The sequence below is a fragment of the Ciconia boyciana genome, chromosome 2, assembly GCF_034638445.1.
Source record: "Ciconia boyciana chromosome 2, ASM3463844v1, whole genome shotgun sequence".
Lineage (NCBI taxonomy): Eukaryota > Metazoa > Chordata > Aves > Ciconiiformes > Ciconiidae > Ciconia > Ciconia boyciana.
This window is the reverse complement of record NC_132935.1, coordinates 158960403-158975181: the sequence shown is the minus strand read 5'-3', so window position 1 is coordinate 158975181 and position 14779 is coordinate 158960403. Positions and strand designations below refer to the sequence as shown.

The following is a 14779-nucleotide window of genomic DNA, read 5'->3' as shown; positions in this document are numbered from 1 at the left end:
TAAAGGCTCTGCTGTTTGTATTAGCTTGACTCTAGCTGGCTTGCCAGGAAGGGAATGACTTTAAATTGGAGGGAGAGGGAGAAGCACTTTCTGGTCTGCAATATACACTGCATCTGCATAATCTACCTGGGCTAGAGCTGCCAGCCCTATTTCTGTAACTGGGCTTGCCCACTGGTGTCCAATAGTCCACTCACAGTGCCTTCTAATTGCATTTGATACCAATTGATCTATTCGGCTGCTTTGGATCTGTCCCTGTCGGGGAAAATCTGCTCCCAGTAGGCATCCTCCAGAAAATTTTCAGTTCTGCAGCAAGGGAGGTGGACAAGAATTTTTAATTTTTTTTTTTTTAAGCAAAGAGTTGAACGTAGAATACTCTGCTTGCTCAGTGGTATGAATAATGTTTTCAGGCAGAGGAGTGCTTCCCCCAGCAGCCAGGGAGCTGTTTTTCTCACCTTTCCTCTGTTGGAAAGGGCAAGTTGTAGGGAACAAGGTGTCCTGGGAGCAGAGACACCCAGTTCCAAAATCCCAGGTTACACGAGCACGGTAACAACTAACACAGAAGAGATGACTATCAAAAGAACAAAGCAAGATGCTTCTTCAGCCTCTTTCATACCACTGGCAGCTTTTAAGCACACAAAACTGGTCATTTACCCTCAGTTGCCTCTTACATGCAACCAGCAGAAGAGTGTGCCGAAATTTAGTTAAAATATTTCTAAAATTCATGCTAATTCACAAAAGTATGGGCAGCAGAAGAATTGTTGCTATTTTGATGGATGCAAAGGTCACAATGTTGGAGGGTGCATGTAAACAGCTCCCTTGCAAACAACTGTGCCAAATCTCATATCTTAGTTTTGGAGGCTGGACTTGGGAGAAAATCTGTGCAAGCCCCTAGAAACTGGCTGCTGTGGAATGCATGGAACCTTGGTGAGTAAAAATCGCTCCCCTGAGACTGCAGCAGCCACCTAATTAATTACCTTTTTTGCAGGAGTTTAGGTAGACCCAGCGTTTCAACGTGTTTGTGGTTTAGTAACACATAAATGGAAACACACTGCTCTAGCTGGGAGGTTGAGGCAACTTTCCTCTTCCGAGATAAATCTTGAAACATCTTCCTTAAATTAAATGTGACAGGCTGCTGGTTCCTTCTTTGGATGCTTTGCTTGGTGGTCAGAATCGACCACCCTTTGCTTCCCGTGGAAAGATTGCCTAGTGTTTTATGGGTCTGAGTCTATTCACTTGCTGCAGCTGCCTGAGGCAGTGTGATGCAGGTGTTGCCATGCAATTAGAGGAGATGGTTTTAACCTTACAGTTGAAAATTACAATGGCTTTTTTTTTTTTTAATAGGGACTTGCATTTGTTATTTATCCCAAAGAGCTAGTACGTGCTGTTCAAACTTAGAGTTATTAGAGCTGTTGTTTTTTTTCTGAAGAAAACAGACTTCACCTGCCTGCAGCTTTTACATTTGTCACATTTATGTATAAACATGAATTTTTTTGAAAAACTGAATTTCAAGGCAAGTGGCCAAAATACGCTGCCAGTCCACGGTGCTGTAGTCATGGTACAAGGACAGTTGCTGCGGGTGTTTCGGAGTAGGTCCCGTCCTCTCACTGTGATTAAGTGAGGGAATAACTGTCAAACAGAAATTTGACAGTTCTAGCATAAATGAGAATTCCTGAGTCTTGGATCTTGTAATGTTTAACACTTTTTTCCATGGTCCTACCGGCCAAACTGCCACGCCTTGACAGAGGTGGAAAGCCTGTCAGAGGGTGCTAGTGATGCACATCTGCAAGCTGGTGCTTCTGTGGTCCAGTCACTTCCCAGGGATATAAGGCACATGTGAAAAGGAAAGCTGAGATGATTTTTTATTTATTTTTATATATATATAAAAATGATATATGTTTTATTTATTTTTATAGATGTGTGTATAAATATATGTATAACTATATATTATATATTTTTATATATATAATTTTTAACCCTGGAGAAAAAACTTGTCACCAGCAAAGCTAGCCCTGCCCAGGTGTCTCCTCCTTATAGCAGGGTTGTAAGTGCTATAGGTCTCTGTGACAGCAGCAAGCCCAAATGCTGGCAAGTGCCTTCCTGCAGAACTGCACGCTAAGCACTGACTGCCAGCAGAGGCTGCTGGAGAAGTTACACTGGGCTTGGAGACGTTTTGCTTTGTCTGCCGTGGAATAAATGTTCAATAACACACATAACTCAAAATACAGCATGTCGAGATTTCTTCCTATTGAGTATTCGTCTATTAGCTGACATCAAGCCTCTGTGAGAAATGTTCCCTGATCATTCCAATAAGAGAGATGCCAGTTAAAATGTCTAAAGTACTTCCGTAAAGGAGGTTTGGGGGAGTTACTACTTCATGAGCAGAAAATAGCTTTGAATTGGTAAAAATACACTACACTGGAAAACCAAGCACCTACAGTTGCAACACTAATCCTGACGCCTGACAAGCCCGTGGAAAATATGACGTGATCTGCTTTAGATGCATTTAACTAAAAGGTGGATGTTTGATTTTTTAGCTATATAGCAGAAGATTTCAATTCCCCCTTTAAACAGCACTATCCACTCACAGCTATTATCACGGTTTCAATTTTTGTTTTCTTTTAAGCTGGACAGTGATGTTTTAACTTTCTCTGTTTTCTGTATCAAAATTAACAGGGCAGTAAAGTCTGGTTTTTAGCTTTGGCCAGAGTGTTACGCTGATAAATCATATGCAAGTCCTTTTGGCAGGGTTTTAACACCGCACCTGAATGGGCCAAGTATCCGCAGGGCTTTTTCAACTTGACATGTTTCCATTGTCCTGCACACCGGGGATGACGGGTTGATATCAGTCGTGCTCCGAAAGCGCAGACGCAAGCAGGTCTGCCCTGCCTCGCGCTAGCGAAGGTGTGCAACCCAATACTGTACTTAAAGCACATCTGGGATCGTTTGATTCGCATTGTTCTATGGGTGAACTTTGCACGTGAAAAGTTACAGCCCGGGAGCAGCACGGTGCCAAATGTGCACGACAGTGCTTTCAGATTAATAAATACGCAAGTGGCAACTCTAATACTCAAATTTTTGTTGCATTGAGTGTAATAGCGGCTTAGTGCCTGGCTACGTCCTGTGTGTGTGAGAATCAATACGTGATTTTTTCCTGCAGTAGATGAAGCATTTAGGTTTTTAGGAGACAATTTGATCTGCAGGGTCGCTTTTCCAAAGGCAGGGTGTAAGCTTTACCCAAGACTTTTTTGTCTTGGACTGGTTTCAGGAAATTGTAGGTAGATAAGACTCTTTTACCATATGCCACTTCTCGTGATTTCATCGCCTGGAGGAACTTTCCTTCGCCCTCCAGTAAAGCTTAGTTTACCATGAGGCCCGCGGGCGTGGACATCGCAGCTGCCCGTATAAAACCGCTGTGCTGTCCTCACATTCTGGTGCGACCTGCAGCCTTGCTTTAAAACTAATTACAGTAGCCTTCCACTAATTGAAATGCATGCACAATTCAGAATCGGATATCATGTGGTTTCCCTAATAACGCTTTAAGGAAATGAAATGAGCATCTATCAAGAATAAGTTTAGGAAGAGCCAGCTGGCACCAAATATTCCTTAAAACTTGTGTCCTAGGACAAAACAGTTCACACACCAAAACTGGCTCCGTTTGTGCGAATGGAGGACTCCAAAGTGAACACATTAAAAAAATTATGAAGTAACGTAACTAGAATGAGAGGTACACAATAAGATTACAAATAGAGACCTTTTTTGAATAGTTCCTTTAAAATCTTTTGTCAGTAACAGTGAAATGGTTGTTTCATTTTCAAATGTGAAAGATTTCCAAGCATGACACATTTTTCATTAAAAAAACCATTACGGACCTTTTACCGTTCAGTCGGTAAGAGTACCCTCGAATCTCTCTTGGGTGTGCCAGCACACACGGCCCTGGCGTGAAATAACAGGGAATATTGTTAGGAGGCAGGGAAGCCCACAGCGGGAACAGCCTTCAGTTACAGTCAGGGGATGGAGCAACGCATTTTTCTAGTATAGAGACAATAAGTCTGTACTAGACAATATATTTCTATACCTAGACAATAAGTCAAGGTATGCTCAGTGTCACCCTGGGGAAAAATAAGTCATGCTGATTGCATTTTCTAGGCTTGCATCTTATTCACAAAATCATCTCACTTCCTCAGCCAAAGCTGTATATTCTGGATGGATTTTTTTTTTCCTTAGTCTGAAGTTCAATTCACCCTTAAAACATTGACTAGGTGGTGGTTACTTTCCAAATTCCCTAACTAAATGGTTTGTATGAAGATGAAACTAAGCCTATTGGTCTCTTGAAGATTTTTATTGCGCCAAGGATTATGCAGGTACTGTGCAGCAGAGATTAGGAAGCAGTGCAGAAAGGCAGGGACAGCACGTGCGAATCCTAAACGCTTCCTACGATGATAAAAGCTGTCGAGGGAGGCTCTAGGGAGCTCTTCACCAGCGCTTCAGAGCTTGAGCAGCAGGCAGTAGGTTGGCTCAAAAGCTGCTGTGGGTTTTGACTCAGTTCATTTTTCTTATCTGTGGTCTGAAAGCAATGTGAGAATCAGGTCCGGAGAGACACTAGACCCATCGATATTTCTTGGGCTGCCCTGTTCTTGTGAAACCTTACACCAGGTTTGTGAGTTTAAAGAAACCTTCAGACTGCTAAGTGCTGGAGAAGCAAATCTTTATTCCTGGCCAGGTTTTTGACACCCTCACAGATGCTGAGTAACACTTTCCCTGAAATGGCCTCCTCCAGGGAGGAGCCAGGGCTACCCAAAGGCTGACGTGGAGCTAGTGGAGGCAGAGGATTAACAGGTTTTGCAGAAGAGGACATTAAGCTTTTTCAACATTATCCCATATTCCTCTGCTGCTAAAATCCACCCTCAAATGTAAGCTCTAGATGTATTTATCAGTCCTAAAGATGAAGATCTGGAAGAATAAAGGAGTGGGGTTTCAGGTATCTTGCCATCCTTAGCTCATGAAAGAGTTTTCTTCCTCCCACTCCCAAAGCAAAGAGCACCCATGAGGAGCTGCAGTAACGAGAGAGGTGTCCTCTCTGGGCAGTTTTAGGGTCAACAGAATGGGAGATCTTTTTCGTGGTGCAAGTGCCAGCTACCTACATGCTGCCCAGAGCTCCTGCTCCCTGGGGGTGATTCAGCTTCAGACACCTAGGTTGGCCTTCCCATCTCAACATGGCTCCGTGGTCCTTGCAGGTGAAAAGGTCCCACACTGGTCTCCTCGCTGTCCTACAGCCGGGGAGCCAGCACGCAGGCAGTTCGACTCATTTACCCTGGAAACCTGCAGGAGAAGCACGAGATGAACTCACACCCCAACCCACCCACCCACGCTTTTCAGTGGCACAGCCGGGGTCTCTCTCCTCCGCTAAAACCTCCATCATGGGCTTTCCATCACCTGAAACCTGCATTACACTGAACAGTGTCTGATCACCGGCTGAAGAGTGAAAATGTGGATAAAATTTATAAGCTCTATTACAGCAAACCATATACTTACACAGCTGTAATTCCAGCTCCTCCACAGTCATTAATACTGGCCATGATCCTTTCATCAGAGGTTTCCAAGGCACACAAAAAGGCAAAAAAGGTGGGAAGGCCAGCTAGTTCATGAGGTGGAGGCCGAAGAAAGGTGCACACATTGTCTAAGCAAATTACCTGCAGAACGGAGCTGAGTGCCGTGATGCTCTGGGCAGGACCACGGAGGCAGCATATCACTGCCTCGCATCACCCAAGGCTGCTTCTCCTTGGCACCCTCAGCTCACCCTCACAAGATCACGTGAAATGCTCATATACATCTTAAAAATCCTCAGGCCACAGTCAATCAGGCCCTTCAGAAAAGTTGGGGGGCTAAGGGAATGGGAGGGGTGAAGGTAGTCAAGAAGATCCCTGAAGGATCTCACCCCTGAGGGTGAGAGCTGCGGCAGGAGCTGGGAAGGGAGAAGGAGGCAGCAGAGACAGCAGGAACCACTGGCTGATGCTGCTGAAGTGTCATCTTAATTATCCCTGGCAAAAGAACAGTGATTAACATCGATGGCTGTGGACAACCTTTATGTAATTACTCATTAACATTTCTAAAATTGCACCTAGCTGCTACAGCAATACATACTTTATAGATTCATCATGTTGAAGTCCAGAAAGAATCATTAGATCGTCTATGCAGACCTCTGCGCATCGCCAGCCACTATTACACTGCAGAAATTAGCACTGGAGGCGGCTTGGTGGCTTGTGCTTGGCTTTCACGTACTTTCCAGAAAGGGCATCCGAGGATAGCAAGCGATGGACGATCTGCCCCATCCCTTGAGATGTTGTTCTAAATTGGGATGGCTCCCCTGCCCCATCCCCAGGTTAAAATCCATGCTGGCTGCCTTTTGCTTGTATTTATGGAAATGGTACCCACAGCCCAGCAAGGCTGGATGGGAACAGGAATGCTCTGTCCCCGTCTCCTCTCTGCGAGAAGAGAAGAGGCAACCGAATTAGAGGCTTCTGCATTGCCCATCCCTGCTCCCTCTTCAGACATGAGTCCAACCTGCCAAAAGCTGCCATCGGCCAAGAACATTAACAGAAGTCCTGTGAATAATAATTTCAAATAATGGATTAATTAGAGGAAATTGTGATCTGCTTGCAAATGTCCTGCAAGCAGTAAAATGGAGTGAAGCCTTCCAGCTACACAATTCATTGCAAGCCATTGTCTCTGCTGGGTTTTACAAGAAGAAAAGGACATTGTTCTTCTCATCTACTGATTTGAGAGACCAGTCCCAGTTAGATTTAACGCAGCAAAACCTGTTTCTTTTCCAAAAGGAAGCTGAATGCCAAATTTTGATAGTAGCTTGTGATCAGAGAAAGACCACTGGACAACCACGCTGACATCCTGCACGTCGCAGCTGATCCCATTTCCATGCAGGCACTCCATTTCCACATGAGGAGAGCCCCAGGACTTCAGTTAAACTAAAGATTTTGAGCCCTTAGGGTAGGGAGAACAAGACAGTAAATACCTCCCTGGCTCTCTGCCCCAGCAGAGGACTCTTTGGAGGAGACATTACACAACCCCTCACTCCTCAAGGCAAGAAAAATAAAGCAAAAAGTCCCAGAAAATACAAAACCGCCTAATCTATTAATCAGGGACAACCCAACCCACGGGAGATGTGATCCTCATTGCATGAGCATTAGTGCGAAATAAGAAATCAAAATATCAGTCGCCAAGTAACTCCCAGAGTAACATGCGGTTGGCATTTAACTCTGGCCAGACTTGCACCAGCCTTTTGGGGACAGAAGGACTGTAATTTGGTCACTACACACAATGCCCAAGAGAGACTAAGGTGCCCTGGGACCTTCATCCCTTCCACTATTTGTCCTGCGTTGCTGTTCATGGGATTCAAACAGGCAACCAAGAAGCACCCTGCACATCACAGGAATGATGAATTGAAGAATTGAAAAATAATGTTTCTACTTTCACAGCTGAAGCACCATGTGGTTATCCCAGCACTCACAGCACGCAAGGGGAGAGTTGGGAAAGAAAGAAGGGGATCTATGCTGAGATTCACTGCCATGAGGGATCACTGGTGCCCACGGTGGCACCTGGGGAACCAACTCCTAGTGTAGGCCCTGGCAGGGAAATCAGAGCTGGGAATAGAAATCAGAGCCGGGAGGGATTCATGGGACCCAAGCAGCCGCTCACAATCACACAGGGAGCAGTGGCCGTGCAACCCTCCCGCTCGTGGCCCTGCAGGCATGAAGGGAAGGGGCGTAAGAGGAGGAAGAGGGAGTGTGGGATGGGGTCTTAGTGAGAACTAGAGAAAAAGGTGACATTAATCCTTTAGTTTTGGATGAGCACACCAGTTTGGACTTCAGAAATAATCAATAGTCTCTCTGCTGGTGAAGTATTTCATTCCCAGCAGTTTCACAGAGAGTTTGAGGGGGATTATATATTTATGGTTTCCCATTTGAAAGACTTTTAGCAGGTTTACCTCGAACATATGGATCCTATTTTGGTTCTTTTGTTTTAGCACTTAATGCTTATGAAATTGCCAGTTAATGACATCCATGCCCAAACCACGTTGCTTTTTCAAGTAAAATGTCTACCAAAGGTCCATGTTCATACTTACCACTTCTCAAGTACAGCAATGAAAGTTTTAAGAGGCTCGTTACCTACTGTGTCTGGGGGAGGGAACCGATCGAATAATGAAATTACAAACAGGGGGTCAGATTAAAGCCCTGCTAGCCCTGCCTGTGCTGACTCTCAAGGCAAAGCGACCCCCCAACTCCCATGGGGCACCCCGGGGCGGGGGCACCCCAGGGCGGTGCTCAGCCGGAGGGTGCGTCCCCTCCGTCCCCAGCCCGGGCTCTGGCTGACCTGGGGCTGCGGCAGATAACGGGGTCCCTTCGATGCTGCCCGGCTGGGCAAACCCCGGGGCACCCCCCGCCCGGGGCCGGGCCGGGCCGCTCCGGGAGCGGGAGCGGAGCCTCCGCGGGCCGGGCACGAAGCGGGGCGCGGAGCGCGTCGCCCCCGTTACCGGGCTCCGCTAATCACCCGGAGCCTTTGATTGCGCTGCACGCGGGGACGAGCATCCCCACTTCAAAAGAGCGTGGGAAATCCTGATTAAAAGGCTTTTCTCCCCCGTTGGGATCGACACCTTCTTTGAAGCCCTTCCAAGCGACAAGGCAAAGGCAGCCACCGCCAAAGGACCGTACCTATATTTTAAGTGACTTTAATTTCTCTTCCCCTCCTCTCCTCGCTCTCTTCCCCCCCCTCCTCTCCTTTCAGTTTTGGAAACACCTGGCAAGTTGTAAAATGATTTACGAAGTGAAAGTGTTAAATGAGGCCACCAGCTGTAAGACTGACAGAGCTTTATGAGTTTTATTAGGTGCCCTATTATGGAAAATAAACTTTAATCCGTCCATAAAAACAGAATCTGAAAAACATATTTGCCCTTGTAGTCTGGAACACTGAAGGTATTCTTGTGAGACGCTGGGCTTTAAGGAGATTAATTTTATGGAGACAGACACGGTCCACCCGTCGGACTTTGATACGGGGTCGGGGAAGGGCTGCCCCTGCCCCCGGGGCCGCTCTCCGCGGGGCTGGGGCACGTTTGGACACACACCTTTGGGCATACAGTAAATTTCTGGCCCTCTGGTGCACGTCTGCCAGCTTAATTAGCGGGTATTTAATTGCAAATTAATGGCTGAGGGAGGATCTTTTTTTTGGGAGGGTGATCTCAGGTAGCGCTTGATTTTTTATTATTATTTTATTTATTTTTGATTTTTTTTTAAGATAACGAGGTGTCCTCCGGACTGATGTGTTTTACGTATTTTTAAGGTGTAAGTGAGAGGTAAATCCTGCTGGAAGTAACTCGGACGCGCCGCCGGGTTTAGGGCGGAGGAGGCACCGCGGGCCTGCGCGGGCGTTGCGCGGCTCTGCGCGCGCGTTCACCCGCGAAGGTGCAGCCGCAACCATCGGCGTGGAAAATCGCCGAGCAGCTAATGCTTTTCTTTTTCTATCGCCTTAAATTCTCTACAACCTGCGGCCGAAAGGAAATCGTTCACAAACCTAAACCGGAGCCTCCGACGAGATTGTTTCCGCGCAAGGGGGGAGGTATCCATCAAGCCCAAATCAAGTTTATCCCGATCAAGTTTTTTTGACATAGGGGATCCAGCCAGATTTATGTTTTACCCCCTGAACGTGGGTGATTGACGGCGGACCCCCCGGCGCGCTGGGTGTGCCGGGCCGGTAAGCTCAGAACTGCCCCCTTGTCCCTAAATGCCACCTCCAGCCGGCACCAGCCGAAGCTCTCCGTGACGGACAAGCCTCTTCCTTCTGCCATCATCTCCCGCATCCGCCAGCCCCTGTGGTACGGGACGGGTTGTTCTAGAAGCGGTTTGGAGGGGCCGTGCTGCTTTCATGGAAAAGGTTAACGCGGGTTTGTAAAGAATCGCTTTTTTCTTTAAAAAAAAAGGCATACGGGAGTGGGAACACTCGGTATTTCGGAGCTCTTCATCCTCCGGTGGTCTACGGGGGAGCGGCGGTACCCGGGGTGGGGGGGGTGCGGAGGGGTGCGGGGGGCCGGGGACCCTCAGGCTCGGGCTGGTCCCTCCGCCCCCCTGCGCGGCCCAGCGCGGGAGCGGGAGCCGAGCCGCGCCGTGATTCATGAGTGGGGATGGATTGCCAGACGTGGCCCCGAGCTGGTGGGGATGAGCCAGTGATTATATTTAAATTCGCTATAATTGATTTGTGGAAGAGCTGCGGTGACAAGAATGAATTGATCTGCAAATTTATTGGCGAGATAAATCCCGCAGTTATCGAAAAGCCCGCGCTTGGCTGCCGGGGCGGCCCTCGGGGGTGGGGGGTCCCGTCCCCGGTTACCGGGGAGGGCGCGGGGTCCCCTCGCCCCCTTCCACCCGCCGGAGCTCCTCGCTTGTTTGCGACCGAGCCGCCCAGACACCAGCGCTGCTCCCTCAGCCTCAAGCCCTGGCTCCGGGTTTGCAGCCCCACGGGGGGGGGGGCGGGAAAGGGGCCCCGGTGCTGTCCGGGCTCCCCCCTGCCAGCCCCGGCGTGCCGAGAGCATGGCACGGCGGAGAGGACCCCGCCGCTCCGCTGCCGGGGGGGCTGGAAAGCAGCAAAGCAGAATCCGGTGGGAGAAGCCACCCCGGTTCCTCCCCCGTACCGAGGTGCTCCCCCACACCCATGGCAGATACCGCACGGCGGCTGCAGCACCGGATTAAACTCGGGTTAGAAACCGGTTCTCCACTCCCTCTCGGGCGCTGCGGCTCCGCCCGGAGCACCAGGACCCCCCGGCCCGGGAGAGCCCAGCGTCCCCCCGCACAGAGCGCTCATACATCTCAAGTACAAAACGCCGTTTATTTTCCAACCCATCGCGCAGGTAGGAAGGCCTGGGGAATAATTTAACATGCATAAGTAGAGGTATTTTTTTTTTATAAATACAATATACAAAAATAAAGACAGTATTGAGATTTCCAGCAGTTTTAACGTTCATGACATAAACAGTTTTCCCGATATGTAGTAAGAACAAAACATTTCCAATATTCAGCGAAAGGAGTGCGCTTCAAGGGGGCAGGGATGGGGGGGGGGGGGGGGCTCAAGTTTTGTCTGATTTGTCAGTCAATAACAACACTGTATTCACCGTAAATCCTCTTCCCCGCCCGGCATGCGGGGGATCCTCTTCTCCATCCCCCTCCAAGCAGGGAGAAATCGGAACAAGGGGGGAGCGGGGCCGGTGCCGACCAGGAGCGGGGCTCCCCCCGGGCCGGAGGGAGCGGGGCGTGCGGGGGGGCTCACTGGGGCTGCGCCGGGGCTCCGTGCCGGCCCCGGGGCTGCGAGTCCTCCTCGTCTGCCTCGGAGCAGTCGGAGGAGTGGTAAGGGCAGCATCGCCCGGCCGCCGCCTCCTCTTCCTCCTCCTCTTCCTCCTCGTCCTCGGGCTCGCTGTCGGGCAGCTCCCGCATCCTCCTCCCGCCGCTCTTCTCCGGGGCGGGCAGCAGCAGGTCCCCATCCCCCTTCTCCTCCCCGCCGCCCCCCTTCTGCTTCTCGGCCTCCTGCGCCGCCTGCTCCTTCGCCTTCTTGCTGCGCTTCCACTTCATGCGCCGGTTCTGGAACCAGATCTTCACCTGGGGGAGACGGGGGACACAGACACCGCCTCATCCACCGCCCCCCTCCGGCAGCGTCCCCCGTCCGCGGGGCCGGGGGGACTCACCTGCGTCTCGGTGAGCATCAGCGAGGTGGCCACCTCGAAGCGCTTGGGCCGGGAGAGATACTTGTTGAGCTTGAACTGGTGCTCCAGCTCCAGCAGCTGCTGGCTGGTGAAGGCCGTGCGGGGCCGGCGGCACTTCCCCAGCAGGTTGGACTGCGCCTGGGCTGGGAAAGGAAAGGAAAGGAGGGGAGGGGGAGCGCGGAGGTGAGCGCGGGGCCGCCCCGCCGTGGCCGGGCACCCCCCGGGCCGGGGGAGGGAGGGAGGGAGGAAAGGCGGTGGGAGGAGGTTGGGGCAGGAGGGCCGGTGATCCACCGGAGCACGGACCGACGGAGGGATGTCCTCCGCCTCCGGGGTTTCTCGGCTTGCACAGTGTCAGGGAATCCCCTCAGGGACCCAAACAACAACCAAAAAAATTAAATTTAATCTTTGAAATAAAGAAAAATACGTCTCTTGATTTCCCAAGGGTCTAGCAAGTGCGAGACAATAAAACGGAGCCAGGGATCGCGGCGAAGGGGTACCGGGCTCTCCGGGGAGCAGCCATTTGCTCCGTTTAATGCTTTAGTTAAACCTGCCGCACTCCCAGCCCGCCCATAGCCGTTTAATTAACGGGATTGCAGGCGGGCACCCTTCCGCCAGGCCGGGGCCGGGGGCACCGGCCGCCCGTCGGAGCGTAAACCAGCAGCGAGGGCTGGAAAACTGTCTTTGACCGGGAAAAAAAAAAAAAAAAATCAGCGTGTTTTCCGTGTTCAGAAGTAATAATTAAAATCGGGGATTGCACGAAAAAAAAAAAAGGCCCGGCGATGGATAAGGGGAAGGGCACGGGGGGGCTGAGCCCCTTCGCGGGGCCCGGACACCCGCGGGGATGGGCCGCGGCCGCGCTCCCACGCACTTCTGGGGCCATTTTGGCACTTTGGCTTATTTGGTTTGGAAAAAAATCAGAAAACGAAGAAGGGGCGGCTCTCGCTGCCTGGCCGCGGTCGGAGCCGGCTCGTTAAGCGGGCAGAAAGCAAGGGAGAGCGGCCGCTCCGGCAGCCGCGCCGGGGAGATTTTTCTCACCGCGGTGCGATTTTCCGAGGCTCCTTTCTCGTTTCTCTCTGGTTATTTATTCCCCCCCTGCACCTTGTTTGAGAGGCAGGGCTCTGACAGCTCTCCTAATTATTTTTTTCTTCCTGAATGTTCCAGTCTAAACAACCCCAATTCGAGCGAAAACAATGGACTTTTTTGTCTGCGAATGTGTGTGCAGAGTATGAGAAGGGGGGGGAAAAAAAAAAAATCGCAATTCTTTTCCTGGCATGATTTTCGTAAAACTACACCTCCGGTATTGTTAAATCGACCATTCCCGCAGAGAGCTCACACCTCCGAAAATGATCTTTGCCTAAAACAGATGCACACAAAGTCCCCGTCGCTGTGAGGCCTAGTGCTCAGCAACGCGCCTTGGCCGGGACTTGGGGCTTGCCTGCTGCCAGGCAGCGTTTTCAGCCTTCCCTGGTCCCAAACCTAAACCCTGCCAACTATATTTATTTCATTATTCATTATCCCCAGGGAACGCGGGACACCAAATTTTTGGCTAACCCCAGATCCTCCCTACACCCATTGGCCTAGAGGAGCCTGCCATAATTACTATAAATCCATTTCCGATAAAAGAGAAATAAAATTAGAGAACGGTGGCTGGGTGATGGGACCTGCCGCCCCGTATTTTTGGGGGGATACATCGAGAGCGCGTTTTTGGGGGAGACCACGGGGCTCCTGCCCCTGCCCCCACCGCCCCCCGTCCCCCCCTCCCCGGCGGCTTCTGCACCCCGTGGACGGCGGGAAAGGGCGTTTGCAACGGCAGGAAGCGATTTGCCACCTTCCTATTTAACCTGCCATGACAAACCGAGCTGTCGGGGCTCCTCAGGGGCCAGGAACGGCGAGGCGACCCCCACACTCCCGCTACCCATTGCGGACCGGTTTCCTCCTTCTAATAAAAATGAAATAAAAAATTCCAAGTCACCGCCCGTTTAAATCCGCAGCTCATTTGCGCCGCGGCAGGGAGGGGGTTTCTTCCCTCGAGGACGGAGGCAGCTCCCGGTAGGCCCCCGCACCGCGATGGGGGACGGAGGGGACGCGGCCGAGGGAGGCAAATACTCACAGTTGAAGTCGGGCATTTTGGGCAGGATCATGCCGGCGGTGGAGGCCCGCAGCCACTGGTCCAGCTGGAAGGTGCCGGCGCTGAGCTTGATGGGGTCGGCGGCAGGGTGGGAGGGGTGCGCTCCCTGCACTTGCGAGTAGGAGTAGGAGAGGGCCGGGTGCTGCCCGCCCAGCGCCGAGTAGCCGTACACGGGATGCCCGTAGAGGGCCGCCTGCGCCGGCATGCCCGGCCCGCCGGGCGCCGCGGGGTGCAGTCCCAGGGCCATGCCGGCCGCCGAGGCGTGGTGATGCGGGTGGGAGCCGGCTCCGGTACCAGGCAAGAAGCCGGGTTTGGGGACCAGGGCGCAGTGGGCGGCCAGGAGGCGCGGCGGAGAGGGGCTGTCGGTGCGCAGGCAGTCGGCGGGGCCGCCGGCGGGATGCTCGGAGGAGGACGAAGAGGATGAGGAAGAAGAGGAGGACGGGGGGCTGCCGCTCCCGCTGCTGCTGCTGCTGCCCAGCGAGGTGACCAGGGCCAGCGGCGCGCTCTGCCCCGCCGCCGCCGCCGCCTTAGGGGGGTCGACAGCCAGCAGCGCGTCGATGCGGAAATTTTTGGATTTTTCCATGGGAGCGCCGGCGGGCTGGGGCGGGAGGCGGCGGGGGGGAACCGCGGCGCGTCGGGCGGCCCCGGGCCGGCCGCGTCTCCCGGCGGCGGCGGGCGGCAGTGCGGCCGCGCTCCGCGGCGCGCCCCTTCAAGGGCCGCAGGCGGCTCCCATTGGGCCGGCGCCGCTGCGGCCTCGCCCGCCATTGGCCCCGTCGCCCACCTGTCACGGCGGAGCGGGGACGGCCCTCCCCCTTCCACTCCCCCCCGCTCCCCCCGCTCCCCCCCCCCGGGGACTCCGGCAGAGGCGGGGGCAGCGGGTTAACGGGGGGAAGGTC

General features: G+C 52.2%; 1 protein-coding gene across 2 annotated transcripts; it reads right to left on the bottom strand.

Annotated features, from left to right (window-relative positions):
• Positions 1–10896: 10896 nt before the first annotated feature.
• Positions 10897–14543, bottom strand: MNX1 (motor neuron and pancreas homeobox 1). 2 transcript variants are annotated; one of them, XM_072851533.1, is made up of 3 exons: positions 13866–14543; positions 11738–11893; positions 10897–11651 (listed from the first exon to the last, which is right to left on the bottom strand). In XM_072851533.1, the coding sequence occupies exons 1-3, from the start codon at positions 14464–14466 to the stop codon at positions 11167–11169; spliced, it is 1242 nt and encodes a 413-aa protein (XP_072707634.1). In that variant the 5' UTR covers positions 14467–14543; the 3' UTR covers positions 10897–11166. The 2 variants fall into 2 exon arrangements, with proteins under 2 accessions (XP_072707634.1, XP_072707633.1); XM_072851532.1 differs by having other exon boundaries at positions 11201–11651; positions 11738–11898; positions 13866–14481.
• Positions 14544–14779: the final 236 nt, after the last annotated feature.